Below are 24455 nucleotides of genomic sequence, written 5' to 3' on the forward strand. Positions count from 1 at the left end.
GGTGTGAATTCAGACACTTCTGCCTTCTGGAGGAAGCAGAATCTTTCATAATTCAGACAGCAAGGGGGATTGTGCAGGCCTTTTAATTTCATTTGAAGATAAAAAAAAAATTAAAGGGAAACTTAAATGTTTCTGTCCACATGAGAAGCCAGAGCATAAAGATTTCTTAAAGTCATCAGAAAATATAAAAAAACGCTCAACAGTTGGAGTCAATGTGCTTTGTAAACTATGTATTTCAACTCTAAGTACTACTTCTTATCTCCTTGCTATGGAAGGTAAGGAAATGAGCACATTAACACTTCTTAGACAGTTTTTGGTTTGTCTTTATGTGGTTACTATGATAGCACCTGAATAAAAGTCCTGATTATGATGCAAATTGAAATTATAAAACTAAATCTATGTGAAAGTGTGGGAATCGTTTCGTTTTATTTCCAAATGGATTCACCATCTCTTCTTCTATCATTTTCCCAAAGTAAGAATTAATTTTTCATTTTTGTATCTCATAATAATCTCTTCTATGAAACTGTATTTTTAAAATATTTTTTAAACTTTTTTAGAAGAAGCATTTCATTACAGCTTTAACATACTCAATAACAGTTTCCAGAGCAAAGATACATCTCTTTCAAAAGTGGCTATAAGTTCACAGTTGAATTAATACAGTTATACAATATTGAACACAGTATGTCCTGTAAGACATAAAATTGAATGAGTTTTTTAACCTTTAAAAAAGAGGTCCATTTCATTTTAGAATATGTTGCTCTTTGCAGAAAGACTCATTGTTTTTGCTACTAACACTGAGATGTTGGCACATGCATCTCTAATCTGTATGCATCGGTTTATTACTAGTCATAATCGGTTACACTTGGATTCTTGGCGCCTGTGTATGTCTATAAAGTCATCAGGTGGATTTCAGTGGTAATGTTTATCACCTCTACTAATTAACACAACATAAATTTCCATGCTTCCTCCTCAAATATAATACATTTTTTATTTGTTGATTTTTTTTTGGTGTGTGTATATCACATAGAACATCCCAAACCATCTTGTTCAACTACACACCCACTTCCCAGATGGCACTCCCCGATAGCCTTCCTCCCCTGACTAGAGCCCTTATACTCTGTTATCCCTGCTATTGTCTGCTGTGTTGTTGGCACCCCAGCCATTCCCCACTACTTGTCCATCTGGTGAATCTAGTCAGCCTATCTAGAACTCTTTGTTTTAGGAGTGTCAGCTGTTCCTCATCTAGCAGCAATCAGTTGTCTATATTCCTTTGGATAAGACTGGGGTCTGCTGTTCATTTTGCCAGTTCTATGCTGGGTTATGATCTGGGAGTCCGTTTGGCCACCCTGGCCAACAACTCAAAAGAAGGTATGTCTTATCTGGCATTGTTGCTTGTTATGTAGCCTTTAGCTATACATATGGACTCTTAAAAATTATATTGGCCCATTTAATCTTTGATTATACTTTCCTTTTGGGTGTTTGAGGCCATACTGTTGGCCCAAATAAACTAATTCATTTTGGCTCTTAAGCTTGTTTATGGATCTGTTCCTCAGGGGTCACATGGGCTTGGGAGGAGACCCTGGCTCCTTTCTTTTACCCATGGCTGGCTTCTCTGGGAAGCATGGAGGAAATGATTCCTCTGTGTTGACCCTCCTCTTTGTAGACTGTACACTGTATTTTTAAGGCAGGTCTTTCTATACAATGAATCTATATGCTCTTTTCCCCAATCACATGTTGAAACCTTATCTACACAGGAGTCCTTTGGGCGATGATTAGGCTGTGACTGCAGAACCCTCAAAAGTGGGAGTAAGTGCCCTTAAAAAGAGGCACCAGAGACTTTTCACTTTTGCCATACAAGGACACATCAGAAATATGGCTACTTGTCAGTCAGGAGGTGGGATAGCACCAGAAACTTGATCTTGAAATTCTCAGTCCCCAAATTGTGAAAAATACTTTGTTAATGCAGCCTAGATGGACCATGACAGGTGTGTTGGATGTTTGTTGAATTATTTCAAGCCCAAGACCGTTGTTTTTATACCTACAGAATAAACATGCACATTTGCACTTCAGTAGCTGTAAGGTTTTGGACCATATTTTATTTGTTTAGATCTTTGTAAAGACAGGTCACTTGGGGGCATTAGAGATTTTCATTTGGATACCCAAGTAATTTGTTTTTTAGATGAGAATATCAGTAACTTCACTAGAATCTGGCACATTTTCTGGAGCATACCCATCAAGCAGCACATTTTTTTTTTAATTTCACAGTTCTCCTATGCTAGTCAAATATTCTTTGGGTCCATTTTTTGTTCTCTTATCCAGAGAAACCAATTTTTTTTCTTTTCCATTTCATCCTATTTTTAAACCTGCCTGTTTGCTCCTAGACTGTGCTTTCTGATTTATCCTTTGGTTTTATGACTTCAAATGTGACATTATTGTGCTTCTCTTTTATTTCAATCTAAGACCCTGCCAGCCTACTTTTTGTCTTTTATGTGGTTTTAAAATATATCTTTAATCATTCTTTCCTTTAGACTAAAATTTTTGAACAGAGATGTCTTCTATAATTTCTTTGAAACTATAGAGAACTTTTGTTCTGAATTTTCATTGAGTTTCCAAGAGTAATTTATTTCTGATTTAGGCTCCTTCCTTACAATCTCACCCTCCCCTACATTTGCTTCCCCCCTCCCCAAAAACAGTGTGTAGGGATCTGTGTGGTGCATGTACATGTTCATTTGGGAGTATGTGAATATGTGCATGTGTAGAGGCCAGAGGTTGACATCAGGCATCTTCCTCAATAACTTTCCACCTTATTTTCTTAAAGACAGTCCCTCACTGAACCTGTAACTCATGTACTCAGCTAGGCTGGCTGGGCCAGTAAGCTCCAGAGATGGCTCTGCTTCCTCCCTTCCTCCAGTGTTGGAATTACAGATAAGCACCAAAGGGCCAGCTTTTACATGGGTGCTGGGGATCCAAATTCAGATCTTCATGATCATTTTTGCCTACTGAGCCTTCTCTTCAATCCCTCAAAACCTTCTTCATAAGTCACTTGATGATTCTTTTGTGATTGTTTCTCCTATTTGAGGACTTGGCTGTGTAGAGGAAGAGTAGGGGCACTTTGTTATTTTCTCATAAATTTTCTATCGCCAAATTTCTACCAAATATTTTATTTCCTTTGTGTCTGTGTCAGAGACTCTTCTCCTTTCACTTTTAGGTTTTCTTGACAACATTCCCACATGATCAGACACTGGGCAGTTTTCTTGTGTGTCTTTTACCAAAGCAGTAATACTATTCACAAAAGCTCCAGCCTTAGGACCTAATCATCTCTGAAAGTCTCCATCACCTAATACCTCGATTGGTAATTAGTTATCAATTTTGGTCAGACACAATCACACAGATTATAGAACTTTTAAAATTCACAGTTTTGTCAGCCTATCTAGACCTCAGTGGATGGACTTACACTCAGGAACGTCTGGGGACACTGACTGGACACCGTAGGCCTTAACAAGGATGACAGAGTATATGGGCTCCAGTGGGGCGAGGGGTACTATGGGAGGAAGCTGGTACAGATGGTAGTATCAAGATGATTAAGATTGATTGAGATGTTCTGTATGAAATACACAAAAATTCAACAAAAACAAATTTTTTAAAAATTCATAGTTTGAAACCCTAATCCCCAATGAGACTATATATTTATGAGACTTATGGGCTCATAAGGGGAGGACCCTCTCCAGTAGGACTTATACCCTTAAAAAAGGAGGAAAGTATACCAGGAGTATATACTTATACAGATAAAGGCCATGAGCGAGGAGGTAGCCATCTGTCAGCCATGAAGAGGGGTCTCAGAAGAAAGTAAGGTTGCCAACACCCTGATGGAAATTTTAGCCCCCAGAAACATAGATTTCAATGGTTTAAACCACCCGGTCTACAGTTCTGTCAAAGAAGTCCTGGCAGACTAGAAGCTTAGAAGGAGCCATAAATAACATGTGGACAAGCAATCACAACAGTATTTTAAATTCTGCTCATGAATGTTGAAATACGGGTAGCAGGGTAGGCAAGATGGCCCAGTGGGTAATAGTGTCTGCTGCAAAAACCCATGACTCAAGTTCCCCTAGGACCCACAAGATGAAATGAGAGAACTGACTTCTGCAAATTGTCCTCTGACCTCCATTGAAGCACTGTATGTGAGCATGGGGAACACACACACACACACACACACACACACACACACACACAATGAAAAGATAATGAACAAAGAGAAATTTGGATATCATTTGATTTCCTGGTTTCACAAAATATTATTCCTCATTTGATTTTTTTTACTCAAGTGAAAATTTAAAAAAACATTCTTAGTCCAAGGATTGCAAAAAAATAGGCAATGAGGAATATTTGACTGACAGTCTTTGGTTGCAACCCTTGTCCCGAGGGCAATGATTCATAGTGACAGCGAAGTGAATCACAACCCTTGTCTTAAGGCCTGATCTTTGATTATCTCCCTCCATCTCTGATCTTGCTTCACTTCTGTACATAGAAAGTAACACAGTGCTTAGCCTGTCCCAGCCCCACCTCTCCTCACTCTTCTTTTCCTTATAGAATTGCCCCCCAAGATTACTCCCTGCATTGCGTACAGTCTCCTAGTATTGCTTGTCAATAAATTATGATTGATGAGGCCTTCCCTATCGTGACACTTTTGGAGAATACTGCATCCTGTTCAAAGTTGGAGGTTTGAATCTGCTCTTACCATCCCTTATTTTGGCAGAACTTCCTACCATAATTGCCTCTGTGTCATAGTCCATGGTTTTAAGCTTATGGCCATATTTTTGTTTTATAGATGATGGAGGGTTGGGCTTTTTCCTCCAGTTTTTCATTGTCACTGGGCTTTAATTTAATTTGAAATTTCTTTCAAATTAAGGTCTTATACCTTTGACCTAAAGCAGCCAAATTCTTCTGAATAGTTAAGAATGTGTCTTGTTTTCTGTGTCCCCACAGCATAGCTCAGGGCCCAGGATAAACAGTGTAGCTGCTGAACACCCAGAGTTCTCAGTTTTCCCTACTGTATATTTCCACACCTGTTCTCTCTAGCATCTTACCATGCTCTCTCATCCAAACATCTGGCAACCCCCTGTCTGGCCTCCTTAAGGAGTCCTTGCTCCTGGCACATTCATTCTCCACTTTACAGCCAAATGGCCTCATGAGAGCACACATCTGCACATGCCATGCTTCTTCTTAAAGCTCCTCAGAGAAGCTCCTTATTCTTAGATAAGCTCTAGAGCCAAGCACATAGCAGTCATTCAGTAACTATCCATTCAATAAAAACTTCTGAGGATTCAGAAGCTTCTTGAGAAATCATTATGTTGTGGTATCCCCTTTGACAATTTGTTAAAACTTTCTTTGCTTTTTCTTTTGTCTATAAATGCCATAAAACAAAAATAATATATTAAGTGTGGTTGTTCATTTCTTCCAAGAATCTGCTATCAAGATAGAATGAGATACACAAGAGCTTTACTGAGGAGGGAAGGAAGGAAAGGTGGGGCTAACCTCCATATTGCAAGGGATGCCTGACACAAATAGAAAGAAAGAGAAATATAAATATCTCAGACCATGTTACAGCTCCAAGAAATATTCAACCAGGCCAATGAGGAGTCTCAGGGCCAAAGCCATCTGTGGGTTATATCCTGTCTCTCATGGTAAAGGGCCCATACATACACACACACACACACACACACACACACAACACACACACACACACACACACACACACACGCACACACACACACTCACCTCCCAGTGGCCAAGCTCACTCATAGGCATAGCCTGTAGAAAATATGTTCTCTACACTAAGAGAATGATTGATCAGGGCAGAAGCTCCCTACAGCAGACCTGAGTAGCATATTTATTTCATAGCCATCAGAAGTAGGGAACCTCTGAATTATAAGAAGTAAGGCATTAAAGAAGCATAAAAAGTCACCTTTTAGTTACTCAAGGACTAAGTGTGGGATATACAATATAAAAATCATTGCCTTGGCTATTTTTAAGCATCGTCTTCCTGCCACATTCCTTTCATCTTTTACTCTTCATCAGCACCTTTATGCAGAGGTTGGCAGGCACAGAGAAGCAAAATTATAGGCCATTCTTGTCTGTTGTTGAATTTGCAAAATCTTTCTCTGTCTCTGTCTCTCTGTCTCTCTGTCTCTCTCTCTCTCTCTCTCTCTCTCTCTCTCTCTCTCCTCTCTAATAACACAATCTTTGTTTTTTAACTTTCTGATTTTGGCAAATGCCTCTTTCAAAAAGCAAGCAGCAGGGTTTGTACCACTTTCTTCTAGAGATGATAACAACTTCAGAGTCCCACTCTACCATCCACACAGATAAGGGTGGACATACTGTCTTTACTATTTCCTTTTGTTTCACACATCTTATTGGCATTTCTTTAAGTCATTGGCCTTCTTGTTGCTTTGAAATTCAAAGGAAAATTGCTTGAAAAGGAATCTCAAAAAATAGGTGACAAAATCACCAGTGCTTCCTCCATATTCAGAAGAAAATGGGCTTTGTTCTTAGGAACCATTTTTATTTCTTAAGGTGCTTAGGATTCATCCAGGAAGTCTTTTGAGCAGGGTCCAGAAAGAGGTGCAGAACATCCAACTTCTGACATCTTCGAGGGCTGTGTGTACAGAACTTGGTGACCCAGTTATTCTCTGTTGGCCCATATTAGCTGAACTAGTCAGGGTCCTCTAAGAGGTACGGAGTTTACAAGGTAGGAATTTCTTTTAACTCAAAACCACTCTTATAAAGAAAATGAAGCATAAAATGAAATATTTCACTTTAATCTTGTATAATCTTGAAAGCTGGCAATCACTGAGCTGTAAAAATAAGCTCAAAAGCCAAGGAAAATATGCCTATGAAGCAGTCAAGCCAGAGGGGAGATGGAGATGTTGCCAGGAGGTCGGCCATGTGGTAACAGCCAAACCAAACTCTTGGTTTTGATTTCTTATTTACATTCACCTAAGAGTAAGGTAGAGTAGGGTACAATTACTAAAGGACAGAATTGGGATATATTAGAATGACTTTTTCCCAAAATTCTTTAATGTGTGTTAAGCCGTGTATTTCATGCAGACAAGCATGTGTCTCTGGTTATCCATTTATTCAGAATGGAATCGCCAGTCTGTGCTTAGTCTAGTGCTGAATGCAATGGGTAGGAGATAGTAAGCCAGTTATTTTAATTTTATTACATTTATTTATTTGGGGGGGGGGCATGCATGCCGGAGCATGCTTGTGGAGGTTAGAGGACAACTTGCATGAGGGAGTTGATTCTCTCCTTCCACCATGTGGATTCCAGAGATCACTGAGTCTACTTATAGGCCCAATATGTGTTTTCAAAAAAACATAATCTTTAGCCAGGCGTGGTGGCACACGCCTTTAATCCCAGCACTTGGGAGGCAGAGGCAGGCGGATCTCTGTGAGTTCAAGACCAGCCTGGTCTACATAGTGAGTTCCAGGACAGCTGGGGCTACAGGGAGACCCTGTCTCAAAAAGACAATTAAATAAATAAATAAATAAATAAATAAATAAATAAATAAATAAAATAATCTTTACATTCTCATGAAGTCTATATTACTATGACCATTTTATACTGAAGAAATTAAGTCTCAGGGGCTGGAGAAATGACTCAGTGGTTAAGAGCACTGGCTGCTCTTGCAGAAGACCCAGGTTCAATTCCCAGGACCCACAGGGCAGCTAACAACCATCCATAACTCCAGTTCCAAGGGAATCTGATGCTCTCTTCTGATTTCTGTGGACATTGCATGACACAGGTACACTTATATACATGCAGGCAATACACTCATACATATAAAATAAAAATAGTAAATAACATTTTAATTAAAAATAATAAACAAATTTTTTGAAAAATTAAGTCTTCCTACAGTCAGGTAACTAGTAGGAGGTGGATTCAATATTGAAACCTAATGTGTCTAATTCAAAAATCCATTTTTCTAATACAGGTTGAGAATTCCTTATCCAAAATGGTTGGGACTGGAAGTCTTTCATATTTAGTAATATTTGCATATATATAATGACTTTGGGGGGGGACAAAACTAAAGTCTAATGTAAAATGCATTTATGATTACATGTATTTTATATTCAAAGCCTAAGTAAATTTCAGGCAATATTATAAATAATTTTATGCACGGTATGGAATTTTCCACTTGACATGTTATGTTGATGCTCAAAAAGTTTTAGATTTTATAGCATTTCAGATTTGAGACTTTTGAGTCAGGGATGTTTAACCTGCATACTATAATAACTTAAGGGAGATAGAGACAATCTATTGTTTCCAGTATTCACATTCACTAGAGAAGATGCATTTGAGGTACTTTGTAAAGTGTGAAACTATATAGTCTAAGTGCTATAAAAGTACAGAAGAAGGAAACCTGCTTTTCAGGTGGCAAACAGATGTCTCGATGTGTTCTCTGTAGCTCTAACCTATGCTCACCCTAGCCTTCAATCCCCTCCTGGAGAAAAATAAAAGTCACTCCTGTACGTGTCCCCAGCTTTCAGTTGTTCACCACAGCTAGACTGTCAGCACTCATATCCTACTCCTCTCCTTCAGGGATCCTGGGCCCTTCTTGTCCCCTCTTCAGATCCCCATTCCCTGAATCCCCAGTTGCAGTCTCCATAAGGTCTTTCTCTCTGGGCCCTGAAGATACTGAGATACCCTCTAAGTTACAAAAGCTTCCAAGAGTTTGGCTTCTAAGGATGAGCACATTTGTCTTTTTTTAACCTTTCTGTTGAGTTGCTGTTGATTATATTATTTTACATTGATACCATCTAATTTCTATCACATGGGTCAAGTTACTTCATAATTCCTAATTTATAGTGACCTTAGAGTTGCCAGTTTTCAGTCCTTTGCTGTTAACCTACCCTTGCTTGTTGAAAACTTTCCTCTTTAAAAAATATACTATATTACCCTTTGGGGGTACTTTTCCTTGGTCATTCTTCCATCTACCTCATAAATTCGATTCTCCCTCATAGTTTTTCCTTCACCTCTCTTCTCAGTATAATCAGACTTTTCCTGAACAACCTCTTTCTCATTCATGATGAGAATTGTTACTGATATTCCACCTCATTCATCCCAGGCCACATTCCTGAGCTCTAGCTTCTTTGTGCAGCCCCAACCCATGTCTCAGGACCTCTTTAAACTCAGTGTGCCTAAAAGTAGAACTCTCTTCGTCACTTCCCTGGTCTCATCTTTATCAGTGTGACATTTCTACCATTCACATGCCCAGCCCAAATCTGAAAAATAACCTAAACATACTCTCTCTCTCTCTCTCTCTCTCTCTCTCTCTCTCTCTCTCTCTTCTCTCTGCTTTGTATCAACCTTCTCTGTTATGATTTGAATATGAAATAGCTCCTGAAGGTTAATGCGCTGAATACTTGATTCCCAACTGGTGGTTGGGAGATTCTATATGGGGAGATTGGGAGATTCTAGAAACTTTGGGAGGTGAGACCTATCTGGAGAAAGTAGACCACTGAAGGTATATCCTTGAAGACTTGTATCTCTGTCCCCTTCACTTCCTGTACCAGGAGGTGAATAGCCCCACCCCCTTGTCTTTCTGACACTATGATATCCTACCTAAGCGTAAGGGACCACACAGTCACGGAATGAACACCCTGAAACACTGGACCAAGACAAAGTTCCTCCTTTAAGCTATTTATACCAGGTGTTTTGTCATAGCACTAAGAAAAATAGCTAATATACCCTCCTAAATATGACATGTAACTCTCCCTTAACATCTAGTCTGTCTTCATGTTTCATTTAGCGTGGTCTGTTTCAGTGGTCCTCTGGGCTATTGCCAATTTCTTCCTTCTACCCCCAGGCCACTCTTCATGTTTCTTCCAAATTTATCATTATAAATCCTAAATGTTTAGAATCTTCGTTACCATTAAGTCATTCTCAGCTCCACAGCAGAGTACTGACAGTCTGCTCTTTCCTCTAACTGATCTGAGAGTGATACTAGAGTGCCTTCATTTCCCCAACTACCTGTGCTCCCTTCTGCCCTTCATATAGTTACATTATTCCTTCTCCCTGAAATCGCCCCCCTCTCCTGTTACCTAGTAAAGTTCTTTTTTGACATTTTGTATTTTTATTTCTTTTCAACAATTTCATTCATGTATAAAATATATTGTAATCATATACATGCCCCATTGCTCTCTTACCGTCTTCCACCCTTCTGACACTTTCTTCTTCCCAACTAGTCCCTTCCTACTGTTGTGCCTTCTTTGTGGGCACGTCTTGTACAGCAGTCACAGCTGCTGGGTGTTCATGGTTACAAAGTCTATGCTGTACCCAGAAGGCAGCATTTCCTAGCACTCCTCCCTATCCTTTGGCTCTTATAATCTTTGTACCCTCTTTTCAATGCTCATTGGGCATTGGAGGATGTTATACAGATGTTTCATTTAGGGCTGAACACCAACAGTCAATTATTATCAACATTTTGAGAAGTTATGAGTCTCTGCATTAACCATCACCCACTGCAAAAGAAGCTTATCTGGCCAAGGACAGAGCACACTAGTCTAAGAACATAAACATAAATATTTAGGAACATGTCTATTTATCATAACATCAGTAAGTTTCCTCAAAAGCCTGTTATCTGCTCAGTTACAGGCTTTTGGCCAGTTTACACCTCAGGTATTTTTTCCTTCCAATCAGAAAGTGATTGGTAACAGCCCCCTCCAAATAATCCCGCCACTATTGCATCAGTAGACACATCTTGCCTGGCAGATCAGTATTGTAGTACACAGGGTTGACAGCTAGGTAAGATCATTGATGCCTTTTCTCCCCAGCAGCCTATACAACACCTTCAGTAGCCAATGAGGAGGAAGTTTCCAATGAGTTTTTAAGAGTCATCTTAAATATTATTCTCCATATATTAGCTTCCTCTGATTCTCTTCATAAAATTCACTACTCTTTCCTTTTAGGTTAAAATTATGTCTCATAAAATCCCTCTTTCCTATACTTGTCCTATAGGACAGTAATCTTTGTGTTATAAGGCATTTTTCTGTTTTAAACTCTCATTTCATTCATGGAATAAAAACTCAATTATATTTTAATCTAGCCTGAGTTTCAACTGCACATCTAAACTCACTACTAACTTCAAGGCATTCTTAATTGCATTGTCTAAGTCAATTAATCCTGTGCTTAATAAGTCCTGCATTGAATTGTTTTCTAGTGAAGATGTATGTGTACGTGTATATTTATATGTGCATGTGTATGTGTGCATGTGTGTATTAACATGTATGTATTTCTCCTAGACTCCTGTGAAGTTTTGGAGTCTTTATTTAACTTGTGAAATTATTCTGTGGTAGATCAGGTGTCCCATAAAGCTAGATAGCATGGCAACATTATGGAAATCATTTTTATTTATTTATCATTTATTTTTATTATTTATTTATTTTATTTATTATTTTGTGTGTATGAGCCTGCATGTATGTAAGCGCATCTGTGTCATGCAATGCCCATGGAGGTCAGAAGAGATCCCTTGAAACTGGAGTTATGGATGGTTGTTAGCTGCCATGTGTGATCTGGGAATCAAATCTGGGTCCTCTGCAAGAGCAGCCAGTGCTCTTAACTGCTGAGCTATCTCTCCAGCTCTGGAAATTGTTTCTAATAGGTCTTTGATATTGTTACTTAGATAAGAAATCCATATTTCAATCGTAAAACAAAACATTTTCTTATTCTTTGTAAAAACTTCTAAGCTAAATAAATAAATATTTGATATTTGAGCTAATTAATTATACCTCCCATTTATCTACTCTCACAAACTAGCTCAGTGCTTTACTCTGAGAAAGCTTGTTTATCTTTCTGATCAGCCCATAGTCTGTCACATCCTGTTACCACTGTCTACCAAATGCTCTTGTATTTTCATCATCAATTTTCAAAATTTCCAACAGAATCTACTGAACATTCAGTGATTTTTAAAAAAAATTTCATTGAACATATATTGATGTTCCAAATAAATATAGCATCTTTCAGAGGAAAGCATAGGGATTGTAGGTTGGCCTGAAGGAGAATCAGGGAACAGGTTAAGTCACATGCCGAACTGAAGCACGATACTCAGCACAGGGTCTAAAGGGGGCAGTACAAGAAGTCTGAGCAATGAGGCAATCCATATTCATTTGTGGTGGGAAAGGCCTAGTGAGATGAGGAGGGCATCTGCAAGCCCTGGGCCCTTCTGGTTAGTTCAGCCACTCTCCTCAACTGCTGGTTGTCACTCAGGTTTCTGGCAAAAACTGCCTTGAATAAGGACGGCCCCACGTCTCCCTAGAGAGAATACAGTTGTACACAAGGTGGAAGTTCTTAGGTCCTGAAAATGTTACTTCACGTGTTTATTCAGATACAAATTTTCTAGGATCATTGCTTTAGAATGAACTTTATTCACTAAACTGGATCCAGGAAAATACTATGATCAGATCTGCTACTCAGAAACTTTGGTTTTATTTGATATTCTTTTCTTTTCTTTTCCTTTCTTTCTTTCTTTCTTTCTTTCTTTCTTTCTTTCTTTCTTTCTGGGACTTGGCTCAAATTCTATATGAAACAGACACAGAAAATAACTGGTTTCTTTATATAAACTAATCAAGAAGGAAATGAAGCCACCCAAATGTAGTCTATGCCATCTGTGGTCTATGATAAATAGCAAAACTAGTCATGTTTTTCTTTTTCCTTAAATGTTAACTGTAAAATATAAAATCCTTTTTATTAGCACCAGATGTCAAGAATACATAATAAAATGTCATGGTTTATTAAATAGCATCATTATAGACTCACTGAACTAGCAAAGATTACTTTTTGCATTCATTAAATATATGAAATTCTGTATTACTACTTCCACTTTGAATATTTGAACACTAATATGTACATATCAAAATTTATATTTAGAAACAGATTTATACATCATGGGCTAAACTGAAAAATGTTCAAATCCACAACAGCAGATTTTCATGTGATTCTTATGTTCAGGATTTATTGAGATATTTTTAATAGCAATAAAAATGTGTTACACATGTCAGATATATAAGAAATCAGGGAAATATAAATACAGACTAGATTTAAACTGCACACTGTATTTTCTCTATCCTTCTTTAGAATTTCTGCCCTTAACATAGCTTTTTGAGTAAATCTGTAATTCCCTACTTCTGACCTCCATCCCTCTAACTACAAGTTTCTACAACATTTTCTCAAGCTGGGAAAGCACAGTTCTGATTATTGGTCAAAAAGTGTGATAATTTCTACAGAAATAAAGAGGGCTTTGTAAACTTTTCTGTGAGGCTATATTTGAAATATTTTTAATTCAATTTTAAGGTCAACAATGAAAAGTTAGTAAGTTAATAAAGAACATTATATATATCATAATATAATTTTATTTCATCAATTGGTACTTTGCTTGAAGCTCTTAAGCATAACTTAAAATGATACTGAATTGCAGATTATGATATATTTTGAAGCACCTTCTTTCCTCCTGTGTGTAATTAGCACATGATCTATTAGGTAGTCAGTATGAAAGAAATCAGGAAAATGTTTTTTTAAATTTTGAGATATAATTTTCCCATAACAAAGTCAGTCAGTCTTAACTTACTCACACCAAAGTCAATGTGTGTCATACTCACATACCTTGTATTTGTCAAAGGAAATGAACTTTCTAGTGGTAATCCAGTGATTAACCTTTTCTGCTCATTACCGCCGAGGCGTTGTTCAGCAATATTGAAATCAGAGTCACTACTGAATATAATCCATTGAGTTTGAAATCAACAGGTGAGTTCTAGGTAAAGTGAAGGGCAAATGGTAAAATGGCTTCCATGTTTACCTAAGATTTTATTTACACTGGGATTTTATCTGGTGCTTTGGTTTTAAAGGTTTATATGAGGACATTAGGAACAAATGGGCTCTTTGTGTTTCAGGACAGCAGGTGCTGAAACAGCTTTCTAGTTTGACCAGTACTATAATAGTTAGTGTATTTATTGACTTGACTGAGCATGACATGCCTTAAAAGGCAGAGCCTCCCAATAAGAATTTATCTGGGTGTTTTTATGTAGTGCGGTTCTCCATTTTAATTTAGCAATGGATACATATCAGGATAAATTTAACCCCAAGAACAGTTGCATTTTAAATTCAGCCCTAGCACAAAGCAAATACCTAAATTGTATTTTATCCTTAGACTGCACATGAGCATGGATTTAGAATTACTATGGCTTTAGAAGTATTACAAAATTTAAAACCATCTGGGATGTTTCACCAAGATGAAGCCACCCAAATGTGGTTCGTTCCATTTGTGGTCTGCGGTAAATACCAAACAGCCATGGTTTCTCCATGAGAACTATGCTGAGATGATTCTAATATTTCTTATAACCCACCCATTAGAATATTCCAGAATATTAGAATATTCCCATCAGGAAATTCCTAAATCTCTCCTTTGGACCACGTATGTGCTCCTATACATCTATACAACAAAAAGACTGGGTCAAGCATGGTGTTACCAATCTGTATTTCTATGTACTGAATAATTGCTCAACAGATTTGTTGAATAAGATGTCCAAAAAAGTAATCATGGTGGTCTGGAGATAGGCAACCTTACTGCAGTGGCCCCAACAGGCAACTGGCCTCATCCTAGATTCTGTTCCACCAGGTTTCCATTCATGTTTCTAGAGCTAATTACTATCTCATGAGTATTGGAGGCATATGATTATTTATCCCCATAAGATTATTGGTTCCCTTATTAGCTACTCATAAGCCATTCTGAATATACTACTAACCTGTTAGAATTCTGGATTCTAAGGACTTTCTAGTCTAAAATTTGAATTTCTAAACAGAGGAGTTTGAAATCGTAGGTAGTAGATGTGTCAACATAAAAAGCTGATATAGAATTTGTATGTTTAATAATTTTTATAGGAATCTTTTGAAATGTGGTAAAATACACATAAAATTTATCATCAATCACTTTAAGTAGACATTTGGTAGTATTATCTATGTTCACATTGTTGTGTAGCCCCAAGTCTGGAGCTTGCTATGTAGACTAGGCTGGCCTAGATCTCATAGAGCTCCACCTGCCTCTGCCTCCTGAGTTCTGGGATTAAAGGAGTGTGTCACCTCACCCTGCTCCATCTTTAAAATGCCTTTCATCTTACAGTGCTGAAACTCTGTACCTATTAAACCATAATTTCCCATTCTTTCCTCCCCTAAACCCTTGAATCAGATGATAGTAAATGAAAATCATTTCATAAATATTGTGATATATGCATAAAGAAGTATGTGTTTACCACCCCATATGTTAGTTTTAGAATTAACATGTTATCTATTTATTCTCCTCACCACCAGTGTTTATTAGAAATAAGGGTCTCTATCCTTCATCTTCTTACTTTTCACAAAGTTTGGAAGGTATTACATCAGAGGTTCATTTTTAAATGTCTCCAACATATTTAACTTTATTAATATTTTTCAAATTTTTAAATTTTGCTTTAAGGGTATTGATTTTCATTGCTTTAAGTTCTATTTTTCTCATCACGGAACAACATATCTAATGTTTCTATTTCTATATAAATGTGTTTATGATGTTTAAACTCTATGTACCTCCTCCTCTCTTCCTTTCTTTTGAAACCGGTGTTTTTAATCCAGCCTGACCGGAAACTTGTAATGTAGCTCAGGCTGGCCTTGAATCCATGATCCTTCTGCCTCTGCCTCCGGAGTTCTGGGCTTGCAGGCCTGTGCCACCATGTCTGGCCAAACTCTATCTTAACTCTTAAATGAAATAGTCAATATTTAAGACAAAATTATACTTTTCCATACATTTGCCAAATATTCTGCTTCTCCTGTGAATCTTTATTTCATCTATGTTGTAGTGATTTATTTTAGAATCAAGTAATCTTACTGGATTCTCCATTTTTGTGTCAAGAGAAATTATTATTATTATTATTACTACTACTACTGCTACTGCTACTATTATTACTACTGTTATTAACACATGAACTTTTTCAACACTTCAGTGTTGAGAAAGCTGGCTTACTATATTTTGCTGCCTTTTCAAGCTCTCAGGCTGAGTTTTATCTGCAGCAATTGCTCTTAGTTCACAAGTAAGAATTTTTGAATGACAGAACATGAAAGAATCTATTATGTTGTTTATATGTTCAGATAATTGTTAAAACTTTTGCATTTAGAAAAACAATAATTAATAGTTTACCATATTCAGTTAGCACAATTAATTTTACTTTCTAATATTAGTCTACTTGTTTTTTTTAAGGTAGTAATTAAATGAATTTCCATACAAACCAAGTTGGAACCACTTAAATACAATACAGAACTGTAGTTGGATATAGCTGTTTCTAGAGCAGTAAGAAGTCAGTTGCTTGGTATTATTTGAGAAACAGAGAGAGATCTTTCCCCTGTTGTACCCCACAGTGTATGAATTTTTACCATCAGGAGTTCATTTCTTGGTATTGGTCATTAGATGGTGCTCCTTTAATGTATGAATATTCATAAAAAGGTGTCTCTTCCATGTGAGTCACTAATTTTCAGATTTTCTTTCACGCCAGACAAACATGAATAGAGGCACAAATAAGATAGGGAGGGGGAGGAGAGAAAGAAAGGATAAGAAATGGAGTGGAAAATAAAAGACCTAAGAATAAACTTGACCAAGGAGGTCAAAGTCTTCTATAATTAAGAAAGAAATTGAAGAAGGCACTAGACAGAAATACTTTCTATGCTCATTGGTTAGTAGAATTAATATTGTAAAAATGGCTTTATTGCCAAAATGATCTACAGACTTAACACAACCCCCATCAAAATCCCAGTGACCTTCATAGAACTAGAAGAAACAACCACAAGCTTCACAAGAAAGCACACAAGATCATGAGTAGTCAAAGCAATTCTTAGCATTAAAGAGCAATGCTAGATGTTTCATAATTCTGTATCACAAATTATATTACAGAACCATTATAACAAAATAGCTTAGTAGTCGCACAAAAACAGACACTTAGACCAATGGAACAGGGCTGGTAGGGATGTAAAGTAGCATGGCCATTATAGAAATCAGTATGAAAGTTTCTCAGCAAATTAAGAGCGGAACTAATTCTGCTACTTTGGGGTCTACAACAGTGATATAACAGTTATATATCCCTTTTGTATATACTTGAAGGACTCTAAGTCAACAGACCACAGAGATATTTGCACAGCACTGTTTATTGTTGAATTATTCACTATAATCAAGTAATGCAACCAATGTTTATGTCCACCCACAGAAGAATGCATAAAGAAATGTGATACATATACATAATGGCATTTTAATCAGACATAAAGAAAAATTAAATTGGGGCTGGAGAGATGTCTCAGCCATTAATAACACTGTCTTCTTTTGCAGAAGACCTGGTTTTCAGTTCCCAGCACCCACAGGATGGCTAACAATGATCTATAACTCTAGTTCCAGGGAATCTGACACCTTGTTCTGGCCTCTGTGGGCATTACACACATTGGTACACTTACATACATGCAGACAAAACACTCAAACACATAATTAAAATTTTTTAATGAAATCATGACATTTGTAGGACAATGAATAGAGCTAGAAATCATTATGTTAAGTGAAAAAAGCCAGATTCTGTAAGGCAAATACCATATGCTCGTTCTCATATGAAGAAGCTAGATTTATGATGAAATATGTCGGGGGGGTAGGAAGATGACTCATTCAGTAAAGTACACAAGCATGAGGACCTAAGTTTAGATCCCCAGTACCCATATAAAAAGTTGGGCACACAGTATACGCCTATAATCCCAGTGCTGGGGAAGTAGAGTCAGGAGGAGTCCTGGTGCTTGCTGGCTCACTAGTATAGCCAAATCAGTAAGCTCCAGATTCAGTGAGAGGCCCTGCCCTCAAAATAAGAAGGAGAGCAATTGAGGAAGACACCTAATCTTGACTCAGGAGAGGATAAGAGATCTTCAGGGAAGGGCTAAACAGAGCGGGTAACAAAATACATATGAAATGAAAGCAGAATTGGGGGAGGAAGGGAGTCAGCTAGAGAAGCACATGGGGCATAGGGGAAGTGTGGGGAGGAGAATGAACCATCACAAAATATAATGGTACATTTGTATACAAATTTCACAACGGAGTTGAAGAGATGGCTTAGCAGTGAAGAGCACTAGCTGCTCTTACAGAGGACCCAGGTTCAATTCTCAGCACCCACATGGTGGCTAACAACTGTCCCTAACTCAAGTTCCAGGGGATCCGACACCCTCTTCTGTCCTCTGCCAGCCTTGCATGACACAGGTGTACTTACATACATGCAGGCATAACACTCATACATTTAAAAATAAATAATAAATAAATAAATATTTCAACAATTCCACAATGAAGACTGTTGCTTTTTATGCCAACATAAAAAAATTAATGAAAATTGTAAAGAAAAAAATGAGGTGTAAAGCAATTGTGATATTAAAGACAAGGGTTTAACTAAGTCAGAATTTTGCCTCCTTCATTCCTAACCATAGGCTATTCCTAATTTACCAGGTACTTTTGAAAAGTGAAGTGTAATCTCCTTTCTCTCAGAATTTCCTTCAAAACAATCAACAGAAAGTTGCTTGTAAGTCTCCTCTATGCTATGCATGATGAGTTCAGTATATCATGAATGAGTTATACTTAATGCTCAAAATAATAACATCTTATGGATGAGAAAATGCTTAGAGAAATTTGTTAACTTTTTTTAGCTAATGCAGTTAGTAACTGTCTTTTTGACTGATAAACATGGACTCTTAGCAACTGCATTGCATTTATTCTTAGAGTCATGAGAACACTGAAGGATTTTAAGGAAAGGATGGATATGATCACATTGTTTTTAGAAAGATTGTTCTGGTTGTGACTAGATTGAGAAGAAATGAGAAAGGGGCAGACTAAGAAGTTAGGAAACAAGGGAAATTATCTAGGAAACACCTGAGTGTTGCCTGGGACATGGACGCTGAATTGAAAAGTGCATGGACTACAGCATGAATAAGAGTGGATAACATCAGGAGCTAGTGAGGACGGAAGAGGTCAAGAGTAAGCTCTACGCTCTGGTTTGAGGAACCAGATAGATGCTGGCGCTTTTCATTAGGACTGGAGCCAAGGACAGCCTCAGCTTGAAACTGGATGTGTGGCCAAGGAGATAGAGAGAACTTGGGAGAAGGAAAGGATGCTGAATCTTGGGCATGTGGAGTTTGGTGTGTCCATCACTGAATGTTAAAAAGGAAGTGTCTAGTCAACAGTTTATTCTTTTCGCCTGGAGCCCAAGGAAAGAGGACTTGGCTAGAGAGGCAAATCTGAAAGTTACCAGAATGTAGCTGGTAAGAAGATCAGATCATTCTGGAAGAAGGGAAGTGAAGAAGACCCAGCACAAATCTTTGATGAAACAAAACAAAACTAGAGTTAATGAAATTAAGCCCTGAGAAAGGCACAGGCAGAAGGGAACCACCAAGAAAATGACCAGTGAGGTAGAAAACACAGCAGAGATGGCGTGGGGGCAGAGAAGCTGTGAGGATGAGGTTTCAGAAGAGAGGTGTGGCATCTGTGGCAGCTGCTGTATGTTACTGGGGGAGAGGCCCATGAAGTAATAGACAGAAACTAGAATTCAGTCCTCTCAGTTACTAAAGGGACACACATTATCATGCAGATCCTTACTCAAATCATAGAAAAACAATGCATCTTCCCCATGAATGAGTATTATAATTATTTTTTATTCTAAGTGAGTTGTATGGACCCTAAAAATTATTTAACAGTAATGCTCCAATTGGCTTTTAATTTTTTTCCTGGAGGCAATTTGATTCTAATTTTGCAATCTGGCTTGTTTTTTTTTTAATTGATAATGTTTTTGATAAAAGATGTATATGATTTTAAGATATTAAGAGAGTTGTATTTTTTTATACAGGTGCTCTCTGATGAACACTACAAAGAAAGAGATGGTAAGTACCCTTATCTGTGTTTTCCTGTTGGTAAATGCTGTTTTAAGAGCCTACTCTAGTTGCTGTAATTTAAGCATGTCATGAGTACTGCTGAATCACCGATAGGAAGGCGATGGTCATGGTATGATGTTAAATCAGGATACGCCCACATCTTGGACACTGGGTCAATTTACTTTGTTATTTTATAGACTTCATGCCATTATGATGTGTGTTGATCCCATTTGATAAAGTCAATTTCACAGAGAGAGAAAGTGATTTGTATGACCAGTCTTCATCCTAAAATATGTTATAGATTAATAATAAGTAGAAGTTTACATGCTTCTTGAGAAGGAGTTAGGAGTGAGGGTCGGAATTGCTATTTGCGTGACTTTTGCATCTGCAGCTGATCTATGTAAAATCCAAATATTTCATCTTGAATATTGAATTTCTTATATAACAACTTGCTAAAGTAGCAGCTAGCATCTCCCGGAATCACTGCCTTTCCCCACACTTCCGTGACTCTTGTTTTAGACTTGTTTGGGGTAGTGATTGCAGATCCATCATCTGAAAGGCCTCTCTCATCATCTTCATCTTATACACTCATCTGCATTCCTTACACAGAAGAGGCCCACTTCAAACCCTGGGTGTGGTTCCACTACACTTACTCCTCATAGCTTCAAGATTATGGGTTTCAGGACTGAGGTACTTGAGTCAAAGTCCTTTTCCCTGAGTGCTTAGCATTAAAATGTGAAATAATTGTGTCAAATAATGCCTATAAAATAATTGTCTAATCTGTAACCATCATTATTTCTATTTTTATATGCTCATTTTTCTTGTCATCTACTGACAACCAATTTTAGCCCAGTATTAAAAAAAATCCAAGCGCTCAGTTTCAGCTCCTATCAGTACAGCATCTGACCCCCACCCCAGGACACACAGCAGTCCTTCCTGTCTGTGATTTTTGCATCCCATGGTTTCAGCTACCCAAGGTCCATCTTGATCTGAAATTATTAAATGGAAAAGTCCAGAAATAAGTATTTTTAAGCTTTAAACCATTCACAGTTCAGACTTACAATATGATATCTTGTGTGACCCACTACATTCTGGCCGAGATGCAGGTCATTCTTTTGTCCTCTGTACCCACACTGTGTACCGCCTCCTTGCTAGTCGCATAGTAGACTTCTCAGTTATCAGACTGATTGTGTTCATATAATCCTTATTTTGCTTGGTCAAAGATTAAGAATAGTGATATTAATACCTTTGTTATAGTATATTGTTATAATTGTATTTTATTACTTCTTATTGCTATTAATTTCTCATTGTGTCTACTTGATAAATTAAGTTTTATCGTTGTTATGTACGTATAGCAAAGTACAGTTAATATAGAACTGGATCCCATCCATTGTTTTAGGCAACTACTGGTCTTAGATCCCATCCTCCCCCTAAACAAGAATGCACAGCTGTAACTACTGCTCTTCCAGATCCTGGGCAACTCTGCCAGGAAATCTTTACATTGGACTTCCAGGCAAAGAGCTGCTGGAGCTTTATCATGAAATATCTTCAGTGAGTGCATTGGGCATACCAGCCATCCCACTACAATCCTCAAACAGAATGTGCTTCTGCTATTCTGTGAAATACTTGTTTCCCAAGTATACATTCTTGTATTTTATTTGGATTGTGACTGTATTTAAACTTCAGCCACTTGACAGGTAAGAAGGAAATAAGCAAAGCTCTCTTTTAAAATTGGATGAATGTGTCCAAATAATAAATTGCACCATTAATAGAACACTCTGTCCTTCATCTCTCTTGTTGAGATTCAACCTGAATTCCAGGAGCAGCTATTGCATGTGTATCAGTAAAAAAAAATGTGCTTCACTCCAGAAAAGACTGAATGAAGTCTTCACACAAATGAGCAGCCTGGATGCTTTGAGATAGTGCTGTCCTGGAGATTTGGTAGCTAGAATGAGATAAATTTATTTTCCTTATATCATAAGCACAGTCAAAGCATTATAACTAAAAAAAAATTTTTCATCATGTAAAGGCTATTGCTGAAAAAATGAAAAACAGCTTCCATTCACTCTGATCTGGAAACCACAAGTACTTTGCTAAGCAGTTAAACTTGCATGGAGAAGCACTTCCATAGCGGCTGTGCCATGTAGCAATGGCCTTAGGTTAGTTTTAGAATTCGTCTCTGGGTTTTCAGGTGGTATGTGTGGGGCTCAGTCAACTAGAGAGTAAACATTTTCCCTGTTTAACCATGCATCCATTTAGTTTTTTATTTTGGCAAGAAAAACAAGTAGACAAGCAAACCAGCAAAAACTAGAAAAGAGTCAAATTAATTTTCATATGAATATTATGGGACGTGCTCTAAGAGTAGGAAATACTGGTGAAGGGTGTCTGAGGACAATTTTGTACACATGGAAATCAGAGAATTTTTGAAGCCCAAGTCAAATTTCCAAATATATAAAGTCCCAAACTTTGGGAGGCTTTATTATTTTAATATGCTTCAAATTAAATTATTGCAAATTTAATGTTGATGGTCATTCCTTCCTGCTCTTTCTCCTTCCATTTCTAATTTGGCTCCTTCTTCTTTGCTTCTCTCTCTTTGGAAGCATCCAGAATCTTCTCACTTCTTTTACCTGGGATGCAATATGGTTATCAGAGTGAATAGATTGAAAATATCCAGGTGTGAGGTGGGCCACGCCACAGGCTAGGGCTGTGACTCCAGCTACTGTTTATCCTTGTGAAATAATTCCTGGTGAGTCTCTCTCATAGTCTAAGGCTGCTTCATGCGTGTTTTCCTCTGGTCTCATTCCTGACTAGTGATAAATGTAGAACCCAGTGTAAGCGAGGTCTCGGGCAGAAAAACACAGGCAATAAAGCAGTCTATAAGCCAGCCGTTTGTTGCTGTAAGAGAGGGCACCACTAAACTCTTTGCTGAACAGTTGAAATTGTCCCCTGAGACTGAAAGACCTCAGCCTTGTGATGGAACAAGTTCTACTAATAGCAATTACGTGTAAATTGCTTCAATTTATAAACACTGGTCTCTCTGTTAGACAAAATCTAGAACTGAATGGTTCAATTAATATGAACAAAAACATGAACTACAGAGTGTAGCTTTTTTTTTTCTATTTCACTAGAATTTAAATGTAGCAAGTGCCTGAACCTAAGAAATTCTTGGTATGCTTTGTCATTCCAGCTTGTAATTATGACTTCGATTTGGGTCTTTAAGTGTTCATTGAGCACCTACTAGATCTCGAGTGTTATGCAGGGCATCAGCAATCTAAAGTTAGATCAGATAAAACATCCTTCCGTCAAGAATCTTGCCTAAAGTAAATCTCCCCTCCCCTCAAGATTTCTCTAGTGAAATCAGAAATTTTCAGAAAAATTTGTGACTAGTGAAATTTACAGTAATTCACTAACATTTTAAAACTGTGATTTTCTTTTAGTTGTGTAAAGAGAGACAATTATCACTGTGACAATGTACCCATATGGGGAACAAAAAAGTATCAACTCATGCCAAAGAGAATCTTATTTTTATTTTATTTTAATTAGTGTGTATCTCTGTCTTGAAACTCAAGTGCCACATAAAGCTTAAGAGCTTTATCAGTCTAGCTAAAATCCTGTCTTCTCTATATTTGACTTCTTCCAGTTTATTCCCTTGAAAGTTGTGAGTACTTAGTTACTGCCAGCTTAAATACAGATGGGGAAAGGGGGGTTCCTCTACCCACCATTCCTACTTCTTCAAGTTGGAATTTGTGGTCTTCAGAGCAGAGCCTGCTGGGAGTCCTGAGGAGCCTGGAGGGGAGACAGGATCAAGAAGGTACTCTGTCACCAAAGGTGAACCATTAAGTTCTACCTTAAAACCTTAGGTGTACTCACTGTGCTGTCTCTGTTACATGAAGCCAAAATGACAAAATGCTTCAGGCTATCAAAAGCCTTGTCTGCCCACTCTGACTGAAGAGGTGGGCTCGTCCACTGCCTGAATTCCATTACTGCAGTCTTGTTTGTCCTTCAGAGCCCTTGTCAGAACTGGAGTTACATTCTCTCTCTTTCTCCTTTTCTTCTCTGTGATTTTTCTTTTCCTTCCCTCCCTCTCACCGTCCCTCCCTCCCTTCTTCCTCCTTTTCCTCCCTCCTTCCTTCCCTTTTTTTAAATCTGCACTAAGCTAGAAGGCCCATGTATTTACTATTTTATTCCTTAAACCTAGCAGACAGCTGCTACACAGCAGTTTCTCAAAAACACTTGCTGATTGTTTCATATTGATATAATTTTGTACTCAAGAAAAGCGGTATTCAGCAGTGCCATATGTATTCATAAATTTATGGAGTAGATGCTATAATAATTCAGTTGACTAATGTAAACAAAAAAGTCAATGTTTTCTCTTAAGAGGCCTGTTGCTAATGAAGAAAGAAATTAAAGAAACTTACCATAGAGGGACTGAGCACCCAGACACTTCCTATCATACTCCTGCAGCTATTCGGAGTATGATCATGGCAGGAACATGCAGGATTCT

General features: G+C 37.7%; 1 protein-coding gene across 1 annotated transcript in view; it reads left to right on the plus strand.

The window, feature by feature from the left end:
• The window catches only part of Stard13 (StAR related lipid transfer domain containing 13), a 384230-nt gene that overhangs the window by 58978 nt on the left and 300797 nt on the right, over positions 1–24455 (plus strand). The window contains exon 2 of the mRNA XM_029559655.1: positions 19927–19960. Coding sequence (XP_029415515.1) covers positions 19927–19960 — 34 coding nt within the window. The remainder of the gene's footprint in view (positions 1–19926; positions 19961–24455) is intronic.

The sequence above is a fragment of the Nannospalax galili genome, unplaced genomic scaffold (genome assembly GCF_000622305.1).
Source record: "Nannospalax galili isolate Female #2095 unplaced genomic scaffold, S.galili_v1.0 scaffold768, whole genome shotgun sequence".
In the NCBI taxonomy this organism is placed as follows: Eukaryota; Metazoa; Chordata; class Mammalia; order Rodentia; family Spalacidae; genus Nannospalax; species Nannospalax galili.